This window comes from Boleophthalmus pectinirostris, unplaced genomic scaffold, assembly GCF_026225935.1.
Source record: "Boleophthalmus pectinirostris isolate CB_2022bp ecotype Guang Dong unplaced genomic scaffold, ASM2622593v1 HiC_scaffold_18, whole genome shotgun sequence".
Taxonomy (NCBI): domain Eukaryota; kingdom Metazoa; phylum Chordata; class Actinopteri; order Gobiiformes; family Gobiidae; genus Boleophthalmus; species Boleophthalmus pectinirostris.
Window position 1 is genome coordinate 24,874,831 of NW_026571133.1, and position 14,748 is coordinate 24,889,578.

The 14,748-nt window shown below is 36.5% G+C and overlaps 1 protein-coding gene across 1 annotated transcript in view; it reads left to right on the forward strand.

Moving 5' to 3' along the window:
- The first annotated feature begins 283 nt into the window (after positions 1-283).
- Positions 284-14,748, forward strand: part of LOC110157487 (netrin receptor UNC5D-like) — a 95,486-nt gene continuing 81,021 nt past the window's right edge. The window contains exon 1 of the mRNA XM_055153602.1: positions 284-397. Within this exon, the coding sequence (XP_055009577.1) occupies positions 313-397 (85 nt within the window). The 5' untranslated portion in view covers positions 284-312. The remainder of the gene's footprint in view (positions 398-14,748) is intronic.

The window sequence follows — 14,748 nt, forward strand, 5'->3', positions numbered from 1 at the left end:
CGCCTCATGTCGGACACCGGTGTCTTTTCAACAGGTCCATGCGGTCCGGGCGCGCCACCCCACCCCCGACCCGCTCTTTAGCAGCGCCTCTCCTCTTCGCGCGCAGTACGGTGGCAGCCGCCGAGAGCTCCACACAACTCTGCGTCTCTCCTCGCCGCACTGCGAAAGCACCGGTGGCGGCAGCGGCATCACACACGCCGGTCACGGCCAGGACCAGGACCAGTGTACATCGGTCCTCTGTGCACTACCAATGCCCCAAACCCAACACCGGTGCGTCCAGAGCCTCCGGAGAGGGACCCCAGCGGAACAGTGATGGGACAGTTTTCAGGAGGATGCTGCTGGAGTTTTGCTGTCATCGGACTGCTCACTTTACAAGTTATACCTGCGCTGGCAAGAGGTAAGATACACTCAAATATTAGATTTAAGCTAGTTGCCCACGTGTAAAGTCTTTTTACTGGCTGTATTCCTAGTTATCGCTAAAAGTTCTCGTTCTAATTTTGGTGATTTCCCTGTGATCTTCATTTTAAATAATAAGGCGAAGTGTTGAGTCAGATCATAAAACACCCTTAAATGAGAACGGTAGGCATGCGTTACAGTTAATGTTTCAAACCCGTCTCAATGTTGTGATAACAAAGCGGCATATTTAGTAGCCTAAATATCAGTCAGTCCCAGAAGTAGGCTACTACTGGGACTTGCCTTGTTGGACTAATAGCCTACGTTTTAATAAATAGCCTAAATTAATAAATACAGTTTCTGCACAACAATTATTTAATATGAACTGAACAACTTATCATAATACCTGGACATGTAGCCCCATCCTTGACAAACAACTCACCAGTCTCAACTGATCACTACATTTGAGCCAGCTAACACTTAGCTTGCAAGATGAAGCTTTCATCTAGATTACGTTTTTTTGATGAAGGGTTAGCATTTCTTATATCAGTGTTAATTTGACTATTACAGACACATTAGACAGGTCAAGGCTTTGAGTCAAAGTGAGCCGCATGCCTGCAGCTCTATGCTGAGCTCCATCACAGATGTCTGACTGACTTCAGATCACCATAACATAAGTTAGCCACCCTTAGTCTGTTCACAGAGAAATGCTATATACATTCTAAATAATCAGCTAGATAATTTTTTAATGGCTATTATGTGTGCTGCTGACTGCTCCTGCTGTTTGTTGGACACTAGCTCTTTCTTTACCAAAAGCAGCTCACTTCTGTCTGATCCTCTGAGAGGACCCATGAGTGATCAGAAAGTGGAATAAAAGGCATTGGAGCTATGTATTATTTAACCCAAACAACTCTTCTGAAGCTGCAGCTTTGATTGAACTGACATGTCATATGAAATGATATGACCAGACCAGCTGCTATCATCAGTGGTGTAGGACTCTATGGTTGGTTTCACTGCATTATTTAGTAAAAAAAAAAAACATTTTTCATAGCACTTATACTATAGGCTCTAACAATAGGCCAGTTTGCTGTCAGACTCATAGATTACCTATTTCAGTTTTGTAGAACCATGGTATATGCAGATTAAATTAATCTGATTCTTATCAGTTATGCAGTTTTAATGCATCACTTCATGGAGGAAGCTTCCATATTTTTGTGCGTTAAAACTGCATAATGCACGAAGGTATAGAAAATCTATTAGACGACGGTATTGTCAAAATCTGCCTTTCTTGGGTGCACAGTGCAAACATCCATTGAAATGCATTTGCCAGAACAATGTTAAAAAGTAAACAAAAGAGCTGTTGACAAACCCAGTAAGCTGATGCATGGATGACTGATAATAAATAAATTTAACACTCTATACAGACAAAACTCTTTTGAATAAAGTTTAATAGTTAGAATCTTCAAATTCTCTGTTAATTAGACTGACAGAACATTCTGTCAGGTTTTACAACAATAATCATTTAAAACAAAAAATATATCCTCAATGTTAAAAGACCTAAGTTATTAACTATTTAGCCAAATAAATGTAGATGCTACGGTCATCATGCAGTCAGACATACAAAATTAATAAAATCCATCTGGTCAAAGTAGCTTGTTGAACCGAATGTGCTTATGGCCAAAATGTTAATCTCCAAATTTGTCTGGTTTTATTGTTTTCAATCCTCTTAATCCTACAGTGATGTCCGCTTGTCAAATGTGTGTGGACTGATGCTGGAAATGTTGCTATTTCATTCTGCGGCTGTGGGTTTAGCTTTTGGCCTTGGCTCTGGCACTGTCTATGTGTTTCTTAATAACATTGAAAGAGAAGCCTTGGAGATAACAGCCCATCCACAATGCACTATTCAATGCCTCACTGACCAACTCAAGGACATCATCACAAAGGAAAGAGCCACGCCACAGACCGCTCAATGCCAAACATGCAATATCCTTCTCTTTTTATCCACTTCATCATTTTTATTTTGTCTTCAGACAAATATTTCAAACGTTGTTCAGTTTAGTACATGTTCAAAAAGACCAAATGAGAGTGATTGTGTGGGACATGTAAGCATCTTGTCAGTACAGCGCACACTGCCTCCCCTGCCCATGATGAATTGATTCCAAGAGTAATCAAAAGCAAATATATATTTGATGACATTGGATTAAAGCTGTTTGCTCTTTGTGCTCTGTGTTTGGGGTGAGTGCTTTAGTGTTTTGATTTGAAGAAGCAAACATGCTGCAATGTGGATTCTAGATGAGAAAATGTGATAAAAGCACAATCAAATACATTTAGACAACATTATTATCATAAGTTGTCTTATACAAAAGTCGGATCTGAAGGGCATTGCAGTGACTTTTCTTTGATAGTCTTGTTAAAATGCAAATCTGTAGAAAGGTGAGGATATAATAATCCTTTGTTCAAAACCACATAGAATCTTGATACTGTTCCTTACATATTTCAGAGCTTGTTGGGTGCTTTGTGTGTGAAGTGGTCAAGAATGGTATAGTCTGGGATATCGAGGTCTCTGTTGACAGAAGTCTACATAATGCTCTGAGCATATGTCCAATGTAAAAGCAGCAAAGGCCTGTCTGTCACTTATAAAACAGAGCACCACAAGGAGTTTCATTTGTCTTTGAAGAAGCCTTCTGTTTTTCATTGTTTTTCTGATGAAACCACTACTCCAGCTCACAAGAAAAGAAGACGATCTGACCCTGCCGTACAGTAAATTTTAAACTACCCATGGTTTTCAGATTGATGAAAAATGAGCACCATTGCTTTAGCAATTAACAACTCAAATTAAAATATTCTTTAAGTACTCAAAATGGCACCTGTATAAAGGAAACTGAAACTCAGGAATATTGCAGAGTACTATTATTGTAATAGAGTGGGCTGATTATCAAAATATTGATTAGAAATGTTGTATAATTGTATTCACTTTTCATTTACCCCCTCTGGTTGCATTTAAAATGATTCAGGCCTGTTCAGTAATTTTTATTTTCTTGCAATCGAGACACCATTGCTCAGAAATTGCGTGTTTTCACTGACCCCTCATACACTACCACCCACTTTTTTGCTTATCGGTGATACATGGATTCAACAGCATCACATGGCCTTTTTGGCACAAATTAAAAACATTCTGCTGCTTGCAAGTGTGAACTGGACCCCACAGCACGGTCCATCAGTGCTTCACGTTGTTGCTTTGACGTTTACCATGACGTAAGGCAAATGGGCAGGCAGAAGTCAGTGCAGCAATTTTCAACCAGAAGTCAGCAAACTTTTTTCTTTTATTAAGGCGCTTTAGATCTCTATTGCGATTTTAATTGCCCAAAATGTAAAATAATGATCCATTTTTGCCATATGGTTTTGAGAGGTATTTGTTTAACAGCACACTTTGAGCCCAGTCCACACTTCAGCTCACTACAAAGTGTAATGCAATTCTAATTCATGATTCGGGTGATACAAAAGAACACAAGACACAAGAAAGAGTTCATTAAATGCATTTTTTGCTTTACATTTTACAGTATGACATATTTGGCCAACTAAGCTATTCAATAAGATTCACACTGAAATAAAAACTAGGACTGTTGCCATCACGATTAACAATTTAAATCAAAATATTATGTCTCTCTATATGCTTTGCTATTCAACATTTTTGCAATACAAATATTGCAATATTGTTATTATTGTCATTTTTTGTGATTTGTGATTATGAAGCAAATATGCATGCAGTATTGATGATAAATAAATCAGCCGATGTGAAGCAAAGACAAATAATCTGAGTCCTTTCAACAAGTAACATAGGTGCTATGACAGTGTATTTTGTCAGTGGATGACTCCTGCTTGCTCTTGTCAGATGCCTGTGGTCTCCTTCCAACCACACTGTACACATGCTCTGACAAGACCAATGCAGTCACTTGGAGAAACATCTGAACTGAAATGTCAGGTCGAATTGAGCACACCATGAATTAGAAATAGAACCCATTTTTATGCCACTGTCAACAGTTCTACATTGTATTTGATGCCTTCAATGTTTAAAAATATCCTGATAATAAATTTGCTGTGGACAGTCTCAAATGTTTTGTAATCATTCTAGAAAGCCCACAGATAGATCTGGAGGATAGGTCTTATGGTGCTCATTTTCTGTTTATATCATCCTAGTATAGTTAATATCTCTATAATTACAGGACCATTCACATGAAATAGACATTCACACAAAGTTCCACTGCTTATCTGTCAGCGTAAACAAAAAACGTGAAATTTTGTTTTCTCACCATGGCTTCAGAAAGTGGTGCCATTCTTCAACCCCAAAGACAGAGACTCTGTTGAACTGATATAAGTTTTAAACATAAGAATATTGCAATTTTGTGGAGTTAATCCAAAAAATAATTATGAAGTTCAACAAGTTTGGATTTTCTGTCTGAAATTATGACTTTATAGAACTTAATAAGTACCATAATTGTCTGATTAAATGTGAGCATAAAACCTTTTACCCAGTTGGCAATCCAGAGTCATCTCCCATTTATTTCAACCACTTTCCTGCTCTGTCTCCTTCTCTTTATCTCACCTTGTATAGTTTACCCAAGGACCACCTCGTAAGATCGTAATCTACTGGCTGAAAAGAAATGCGATAAAAAAGTGAAGCTGAAACAATGCTGATAGAGTGAGCTAATCGATGGCTAGCAGAGTGCACACAGGAATCCTCTCGTTCTTGAGCGTAATCTTACTCTGTGATGGTGAAATTTGTGTGCACCTTCTGAGGGGACCAATTAAAGAGCAGTGGGGCAGGGCCTGAACCGCTCACTCTCCTAATAGCACAAAAGCTGGAGTGGACCTGATCTATAGTCAGTCAATACTACCGGTCTCTCAAGTCTTGGACAATAAGTGCTGGCAATTGAACTGAAAAGAGCACCAGAAGTCAATGCATATCATTTTGAAGGATGCACAATGAGGCTTTATACTGAATGTAATCACTGTTTGTTTAGTTTGGACTCATCCTCTCATTCTGTTTTTTTTTTCTCTATGTTTAATACTTTCTACATTAATATTGATATACATACAGAAGACATCAAATAAGTAAGATGTATGGAATTATGTGGCAAAGAAAAAGTGTCTAATAATTCTATATTTGCGTTATATACAGTATTTTTTTTTCTTCTCTGTATCTAAAATGTAGAAAGTAGTAAGAAATAGGAAACAAAACACTGAATGAGAGGGTGAGTCCAAACGTTTGACTGGTAGTGTATATGAAAATAATTTCTTCTTCTTAAAATGCTAGTGCGCCAAGAGAGTTTCATCTAGAAATGATAGATCTTTACTAAATTTCTGCATTTGAAGACAGGCGGTTTGGTGGTCCTACAAAAGGGTTTTAAAGAAATAATACTTTTAGTTCTGTATTTTAAACTGCAATAAAATGCTTTTATTTTAGTTGACAGTTTCAAATGAATGAAACAAGGCTAAACCAGCATACCTGGACATTTTTTTCAGTAGTTTATTCTGCCATGACACAATATCTTGCAGTTTGGATATTTTCTCTGTTGCCTCATTCAAATTATTTTGTGCATAAACTCTGTGTATGTGTCTTTATAATACTCAATAAGATTTGTTTGAGAAGTTTGTTGCTCTTTCTCTGAACTTGTTCATCGTAGCAGCAAACTCTGAGGGAATAGACTGGTGACATTCAGCCTCTGTGCTCTGACCTACAAGCTATGATAACCTACGGAGCAGCCTGCTTATTTGTCTAGCCTAATGGAGGCCTCTCTCAGGAGAATACATAAAGCCGTGATGTAGAGCTCATCGCAAAGGGGCTCTGTTTACTGCTATCACCCTCTGTTCCTCCAGATGAGTCAAAGTTAGGAGAGATATTATTCTACAAATCTAAAGTAACAGCTTTCAACAAAGTGTATATTAAATTGTGTTGAACCTGAACCTGGGGCACAGCTAACCTTCAATGGTTTTGAAACATGAATCACAACACATGACTAATAAATAAGTAGTCTAGACTAATTCTACAAATTAATTTTAATTTGTGACTATATGATTATGTTTTATGTATTTTGAGTAGCCTCTTAGTTTTGTTTTGATTATCCTTTTACATTTGACTAAATAACACAAAGATAGGATTGTGTGGAGAAAATTATAGAACAGCTGGTTTATTGTTGTAACTGCTCTTGTAGCTACTAAAGTCTGAAAACTTTTTTGTGGCTCTGTCATTAATTAAAAATTATTGTAGATTTTGCAAGTCAATAACATCAAATAGAAAGTGCAACAGCAAAGGAGGAAATGAAATGAATGTGTGACTTCGGTGCATGATAATAATGTGCTAAGGTTTCTTGTTGTTACAGAGTTTATATTTGGCATGTAGTGTTTAGAAACCAGAATAGACCTTCTCCAGTCTACAGTGAACATGACCACCACTGACAATACTTATTATTACCTATAAACTTGTTTGTTTGTCATATTTGTAATATTTGTTTCTGTTAAAAAATATTAATATTCTTACTCATATACTAACCCTAACCCTAACAACAGTTACAGCAGTCAAATTGACAGGCTTCACAAAATTGTTAATTTAACCAACAGAAATTTAGAAAATCAAACAATGAAATATTGGTAAATAAAAGACATGCAAATTAACCAACATTCACAGGAAACAAGCAAATGGATGCCCCAGAGCATTCACTGTCATTATATCCTTTTTCTTTACAAAGAAAACTCCAAAAACAGAATGCAAAAAAGAGAAACCTTGAGGAGAATCACAGTGGAGGAGAGATCCGCTCTTCTGGGCAGACAGGTTGTATGTCTGTTTGCCACTGATGTGCTTCCATTTGTAGAGGCGAATTGATACTAAAACAAAGTATTGAAACTACTTAATATTCTCATAAACAAGTATTGTTCAAATCAAACCTTTCCTGACTTTTCCAGAGCTTTAGAAGGATCTTATCTGTCATACCTAGAGGCTATAAGATCATATTAAATAAACTACATTACATTAATACAGTCACATTCTATTGTAAGTGTGTTTTATCATTATTATATCAAAAGTGGTATCAATTATTTTTTAGAATCCAAACTGAGTTTGAAATTTTAGCATTGTGAAATTAATCTCTGCAGTAAAAATTGATGAATGTGTAGATTAGCATATGTACAGCTAGGTCGTACCACCATAAGATTATATACCTATCTAAACTATTTGCCTGAAATAGTGTACATATTAGCCTGATTTAAAACCTGGATCACCCTTCTCCTCCATTGTGCTTTCTCTAGTTGACTGACTCCTTTGATTTCCTTTGCCCACAGAGACCCTATGCTAATAATGAAAAGTAGCCTGCTTCAGATTTAGGATGAGTGTCCCATTGGCTCTTAATTGCCTCTGAAACCTGCATGAACCACTGCTGAATTAAATGTAGCAATACCATTTCATTTGGGCAGGAAGTGAAGGAGCAGTGGGCCCATAAGTGTGTCACAGTTGGGCAAGCTCCTAATATTTCACATGAAATAAAAGTGATGAAATTATGAAGGTAGCTCTGAGACATCTGGTCCATCTTGATTCAGGAGGGTTATTTGTTTTCACTTTAGAAAACAAGAGGAAGGCTTGTGAGTGTGAGATCTCAGTCTAACCTTTGGGGAAAGGCTAAGAATAAACCCTTCAATAAACCATTTCTGATGGCTGGAGCACACACTACACCAACAGTCAGACAGGGCACAATATGGAAAGGTCACTTGTCCCAAACATATGGGTAATTGGGCCTAAAATACCACCTGGCATGCCCCTCACCCCCCTCCAGCTGTACTCACGCCATAGCTGGTACCACAAAGGCAGACAGCCACATGTGTTCTGTTCTGTTCATACAACAATGGCCCTCCTCGCATTACACCTCACTTTGTTGTCAAACAAAAACATACTTGAAGAGGTGCAATTGTTTTGCCGTGAAAAAATACCAATGGTAGCAGCAAATCTCCTTAGACATCCAAGACTCTTATTTTGGATTTGACTGACACAATATAAACTATTATAATAATAAACCACATAAATTATAATAACTAAAGATGCACCGATCCAGCTTTTTCAGTTCTGATTTTGACACTATGGCTTCAAGTACCTGCCAATACCCAATATCAACCGATACCGGAGCAGAGACTGAAAACAGCACTGATTTCCTTTAAACAAAATAAAACAAATAAAATTCCAAATACAGTTGTGTTATGGAGCTGTCTTGGTCAACTATGTAAATAGTCTTATTACATAATTTTTTGGCCCAACCAGGATATCAGTTGAGTGGATATTTGTAAGCCGATATCTGATACACCAAATTTTTTGAGTCACCAATATCCAATACCAGTATTGGATCGGTGCATCTCTAACAATAAACACAACTGAGGTGGAATAAATCTTTAAATCTGGTGAGAGGAAAAAGACTGCTTCCATGCACTATTTACAGTAGATGTGACTCAGAGTCCCAAACTGAATAAAAAAGTCACAGGTAAAATGTCAGATGCAGAATTGTTTTTATTAATTTAAGAACTTCAATTCAATTGTGCTAATCAATTTAACGAGTATCACTTGTATTTTCAACACTGTTAAAAACAATGACAAGGATGTAGATTACGGTTTTCATTTCATGCTTAATATTATTTTTCTTAAAACCTGAACAGTACTCGCCTCGCATCACAAATCCACAAATGTGTGATTTCGTTTATTAATCACTAATCCCCATAGCGATTTACAGTATTGACTGTTTCCTCTCCTCATTTGAACCTCTTTGAGTTTGAATACTTCAGATTCTATTTACTTGTGCGTGGGATGTAAAATTGCTGTTCTTTCAAAAATGTCATCACCAGAGGGAGTTGTCAAGCTCTGATCCGCGGGCGTGAATCGATGTGACCCATGTTTGAAATCCCCTCAGACCAACCACACTCAGCCCACTTACCTCCTCTAGCTGGGTGCGCAAGGGTCTGCCATATGCCCTCTCCTCCCTGCTGTAATACTTTCTCCTCCTCCTTTTGTCTTTCTGTTGCAAGCATGAGTAAGGTCTCTCTGTCCTGCAGGCATTTCACTGGGAGCCCTCTGCACACCTCCTGGATACTCCTTTCTAGTTGTTCTTTTTTTAAATTTCGAGTGTCAGAGTTCCTCACTCCCCTTTCTAGACTGACATGCACTTTGTCGTAATTTGAGCCAAACTGTTTTCATCCCACTAGTTCAGAAGCAGCAGAGGGCACAGAGCAGCTTTGTACATTTGTGCGCTACACCTTCTCATGATGAACTGTTCCTTTAAAGGTGAAATTTGCTATATTGATTGATGGTATATAGTTAGTTAAACACAGTTCCACTAAGAATGAAATACATTACATGATTGATAAACCGTTTCATTCAGCTATACTTAATTTAAGTTATTCAAAAAAAAAAAAAAAATATATATATATATATATATATATATATATATACCTAGCAAATTAATGCAGTGGAGAGGAGAACTGAGCTATATGCTTTCCCTTTAGACTTGTGGTTAGACTTTGCATTTTACATTAAAAAACCCACAAGGACTGAATCATTATTTCACGTTGTCCTAATTTCCTAGCATAACTCCCTCCAACCACATAGCTTAAAGGTATAAAATTGCAATTAAAGGTGGAATACTATTTAATTCAGTATTTACGACAATATTTATTACATTTGATTCAATATGAATTAAAGGTCCTATATGCAAAATGTAATCTTTAAACCATGTTATAATGCTGTCATCTCAACAAAAAATGTACCCGGAGTTGTGTTTTGTTTCAATTACATGTTTCAGTGATTCTGCATTATTAGTCTTCCGACATATCCAAACCTCAAAATGCTGTGTTCCACTTTGTGATGTCATGAAACAGTAGTTTTAGTTAACAGCTACCTTTTGTTCAGTAGAGATTGCCAATTCCAGGGCTGAAATCATCCAAATTATGCTAGTGGTGTATGGAGTTTAAAAACATAGTGCAGCACTTCTTGTTTTACCATATGACATCACAAAGTGGAACAGAAAGAACAGAGTTTTCCATTTGAGAGAAGAACTCAGCGCAAATATGTAGGATGTGTGAATGAAACAAAACACAAATCCTGGTATGTTTGTGATGAGGAAACAACATTACAACACAGATCAGAAAATAGAGTAATATGGACCCTCTAATAACTCACTAAGTGCCATCATTTCATAGTTTGATTTTTGTGTTTTTCTCTCTTGTATACTGCACATTACTGCACATGTGGCTTGCGTTTCATACATTTCTTATAGCATCACCCATTCATTTGTAATTTTTCATTGTTTGAGTCAGCCCATTTGTTTGATGCATGAGGCCCTGGCATATGTGTTGAGAGCTAGAATAGGCTTGAATACATTTCCATGAGAATTTAGGGGCATTATTTAAACATTTGAGTTTTCAGCACTGCAGGAGATTGAGGAGGAGGTGAATGCTGCACAAATAACCACACAGACATTTTCTGATGAATTTTTTGGCTTTGGTCTTTTTATTTGAAAGAGCTATAGTTCCCATAGATGTTTAAATACTGTAGTTAGCTTATACAGTATTTTCCATTTCCCATCAGAAACAGCTGGAAGTAGTCCAGCATTTTCTTAAAGGTGCCTTGCACAACTTTTCCGGTGCAAAGTCCGTCACCTGTCTTCATGGAGATATTATTGGTTCAAATGTTCCACAGTAGAAATCATCTACTTCAAGGGAGACAACTATAGGCCACATTACAGGTCAGATCTGTGGAGAGTCAACCCTATTCACTGAGAGAATTATTGTATTTTTTAGCAATAAAAACACCCATAATGAATAAATGAAATGAATGAAATGAGTAAATGCTAAACTGATGTGTTTAATGTCATTCCAGGCAAAGTAATAACATCTCCATGAAGACAACAGGTGATGGACCCAGCACCAGAAAAGTTGCACATTGCACCTTTAAATTATATTGAAAATTCGAACCCAAAGCTCTAATTCACGTAATATTTTACTTACTTTAAATATCTTACATTGTACAAACAGAATTCACAGCTTCAGTGATTATAATGAGTACAGCTATAATTTTTTGTTAGCCATGTCATATAAGGTTCCTGTTTTAAAACTAATAAAATGCTGATGAATGCAGACAGACTGTGTGATAAAGAAATAGTGCTGTAATCTTATCTGTATTATCCTGGAGCGCTCTCAATAAAATGCAAAGTGTGACTTTTGCTGACAGCACTTATCTGCAAACGCTTTTCCAAATGCCAACAAGAACATCCCATCCCAGAACTTTTACATTACACTGCAGCTTTGTCTAATATTATGACTTTGTTTTGTTTTTTCACACCCTGCACATTCTACTTGGATATAAACTGTTGACATTTAAGGCTCACCAACACACTTCCTCCTTTTTTGTCCCCATCAGCTGCAATTTCAGAACAAAGATAATTTTTTTATTGTTTTTTTTTTTTGTTGTTGTTGCATAAGCCTTTTGTATTAGTCTTGCTTAGTAGATTTCCAAACCTCTATCGAGTAGGAATGCTCCCGTTCAGCTTTTTCAGTTCCGATACAGATTTTAATACTATAGCTTTAAGCAGCTGACTATTATCAATATCAACAGATACCAGTGAAGAGACTGAAAACAGCATTTATTTCCCAACAAAACTGATCCAAATGTTTTATAGGTGTTTTTTTTTTTTTTTTTTTATCATTAGAAGTAACTACAACAGAAGACTTTCTGGGCCAACTATGACCAGTAAACAGTCTCAATATTGTCTACGCCCTATTTTTCACTTTCTCATACTATGCTATACTGCTTTTCTTGATGACATTAGACTATGCTTTAATTTTTTTCTGAACAAATACAGGTGCATAATTATAGACTATAGATATTTCTTTATTTCTCACTTTTCCAGATGCCCATTTCGTTTCAGATGTGTGTTTTAATTGCTACAGTACCACCCAACAATGTAATTTCCTCTTCCTCACCTGTACTGCTGACATTAGTGGTAGTGTGTTGAAATAAGATGAGGGTGCGATGCCCATGCTGGTAAAGTGGTCACATGTTCATCTAAGCAGAGATGTTATATATCAAAGTATTGGAGAAGGAGAAAGACCCTGTGGTGGAGAATTGGATCAGGTGTTAGAGCTTACACAAAGTTTCTCGGTAATTGGAGTGTGATGGCTGGAAGAGGACATTTGAAGTGCACATTTGAGTCTTACATCATTCAGTGAAAAGACTGAGCGGATGCTTCAAAGGGTAATTACATTCAGAATCAAAAAGACGGAAAATATCGAACGTCCAAAATTACAGTCCAACCTGTCCCTCATTACATAGATGTTTAATGGTGAAAATAGTGTGCAGTGATGAGCTAGAGAATATCAAGATATTCAATACTTGTGAATTGCCTACTCTATGAAATCTGAATCAGAATCAGAATTACTTTATCATCGCCAAGGGGAAAATCTTTTTTTGCAGACATACAGTTGACCAGCAGAAGTTATCAAAAAAAAAGTTAAGAAAGTAAAAAAATATATTAAATATCAGTCATTTTTGGATAGTTATTTTGTGTTAATTGGAAAAAGTGCACCTCTTCAAGTAGTGTTTTTTTTTTTCTCTCCCATCAAAACATTTCCTGTATAATGATTTGGGTCTAACTAGTTTTCTGACCTGCATTGTGATTGCAATAGAAGGATTCTGTTTTAAGTGAATCACATTCATTTCAGAACATGTTTTGCAGGGATCTAAACCACAAAGGTTGCAGGTTTTATGCATACTTATACAGGATATTTACTTGTTTGCAGAAGAAATTATGATTCAGATGGGATTAACATTGCCGTGATAATGGGTAGAATTATTTTCTCTACATAAGTACAATATTTGGCCTCTCTTCGATGCTTGTATGTTACTGTTACTGGTCAGAAAGATTGATTTTATGGTTGCATATTGTTTGTTGACTTGTATCCGGCATCCGCCTTTTCCGCTTCACAGAACAAAAGCTATGTTTCCAATTATGGTGGATTTCATTTAGGTGATGCATTGTTATGGTTACATAGTTGGACAGGTGTTGTTAGTTATAAAATGCATGCATTTCTACAGCTCTGTGGTAACGGTAGGCTGAAGAGAGGGATACCGGGGACTTGTCGAGTTTCGTTTTTGTAGCAGCCTGCAGCAAAATGCCGTAGCATTCTGTTTTTTATTCATTACACAGTAGAAAAACCATCAGGAGCGCCATTCTTCGGGGAGTGTTTTGTTCACGGCCTTTGCTGTAAGTCTGCAACGCCTGTTTGAATAGAAAAACGGCAAGAATAATATGGACAAGCATGAATTGTATCTCGCCTCAATTTTCGAGCTATCCGGGAACGGGAAGTAATGGAATTCGAAAAGGAAATTGCCCATGAGGGACAGGGAACGAGACAATTATAACAGCAATAACAAAATGCAGGATTCAACTGAAGTTTTAGTGTGGCATAAAAAGTGCTTTTACACATTGACAATACATTTTATTTTTTCATAGTGAATGTTGTTTTTGTTTAGATTTGAACATTTTGTGTCTTTTTTGTAACCACTCTTTGTAGATGTCCTTAAAGGTGCACTATGCAGCTTTTCCTTTGTTGTCTGCTACATGAAGATGTTACTGCTTTGCCTGATATGTTCCACAGTAGGGTTGAGATGAGATATAGGATCCACAAGAAGGTGACATAATGAGATTTTTAACTAATAATTTACAAAAATTATATTTCTGCTATTTTAATATTTTTGCTCTTTGTTATTATAATATATTGTGATGAGGTACTTGTCCAAACAATTTCCCTTGTGGATCAATAAAATGTGTCTCTAAGTCTAAGTCTAAAAATAATTGGATCAATTCACAATTTTTCAATTCTGTTCACATTTTTGGTCACATGATTTTTAATTGGTTACATTTTTTATTAAATCAATAAAAAATCAGTATTGGTACTATCTCTAAGAAATATGAACTGGAACAGAGTTTAAAGTGTAAAGTGTAAAACAAATCTTTATCTTTATCTGGAGAAGTCTTTTAGCTATTTAGCTTTTAGCTGCTCAAAGATACACAGCTTACCAGAGCTTGAGTGAGGCATAACCCTTTCATGCCAATGCCAAATGTAAAGATGGAGGATAAAATCTTGTGAGATTGTTTCTCAGAATTTGATCTTATCCCATCCCTTTTTCACAGTATGGCATAAAACATATTTCTTTCTCTCTAGAGCAATACTTTTACTTAACGTCTTATGCACTTCTGGACTGGGGTCTGTTCAACTATTTGAATAAAACCTAAAAATCTTCAAAATAAATACATAAATAAACTTATA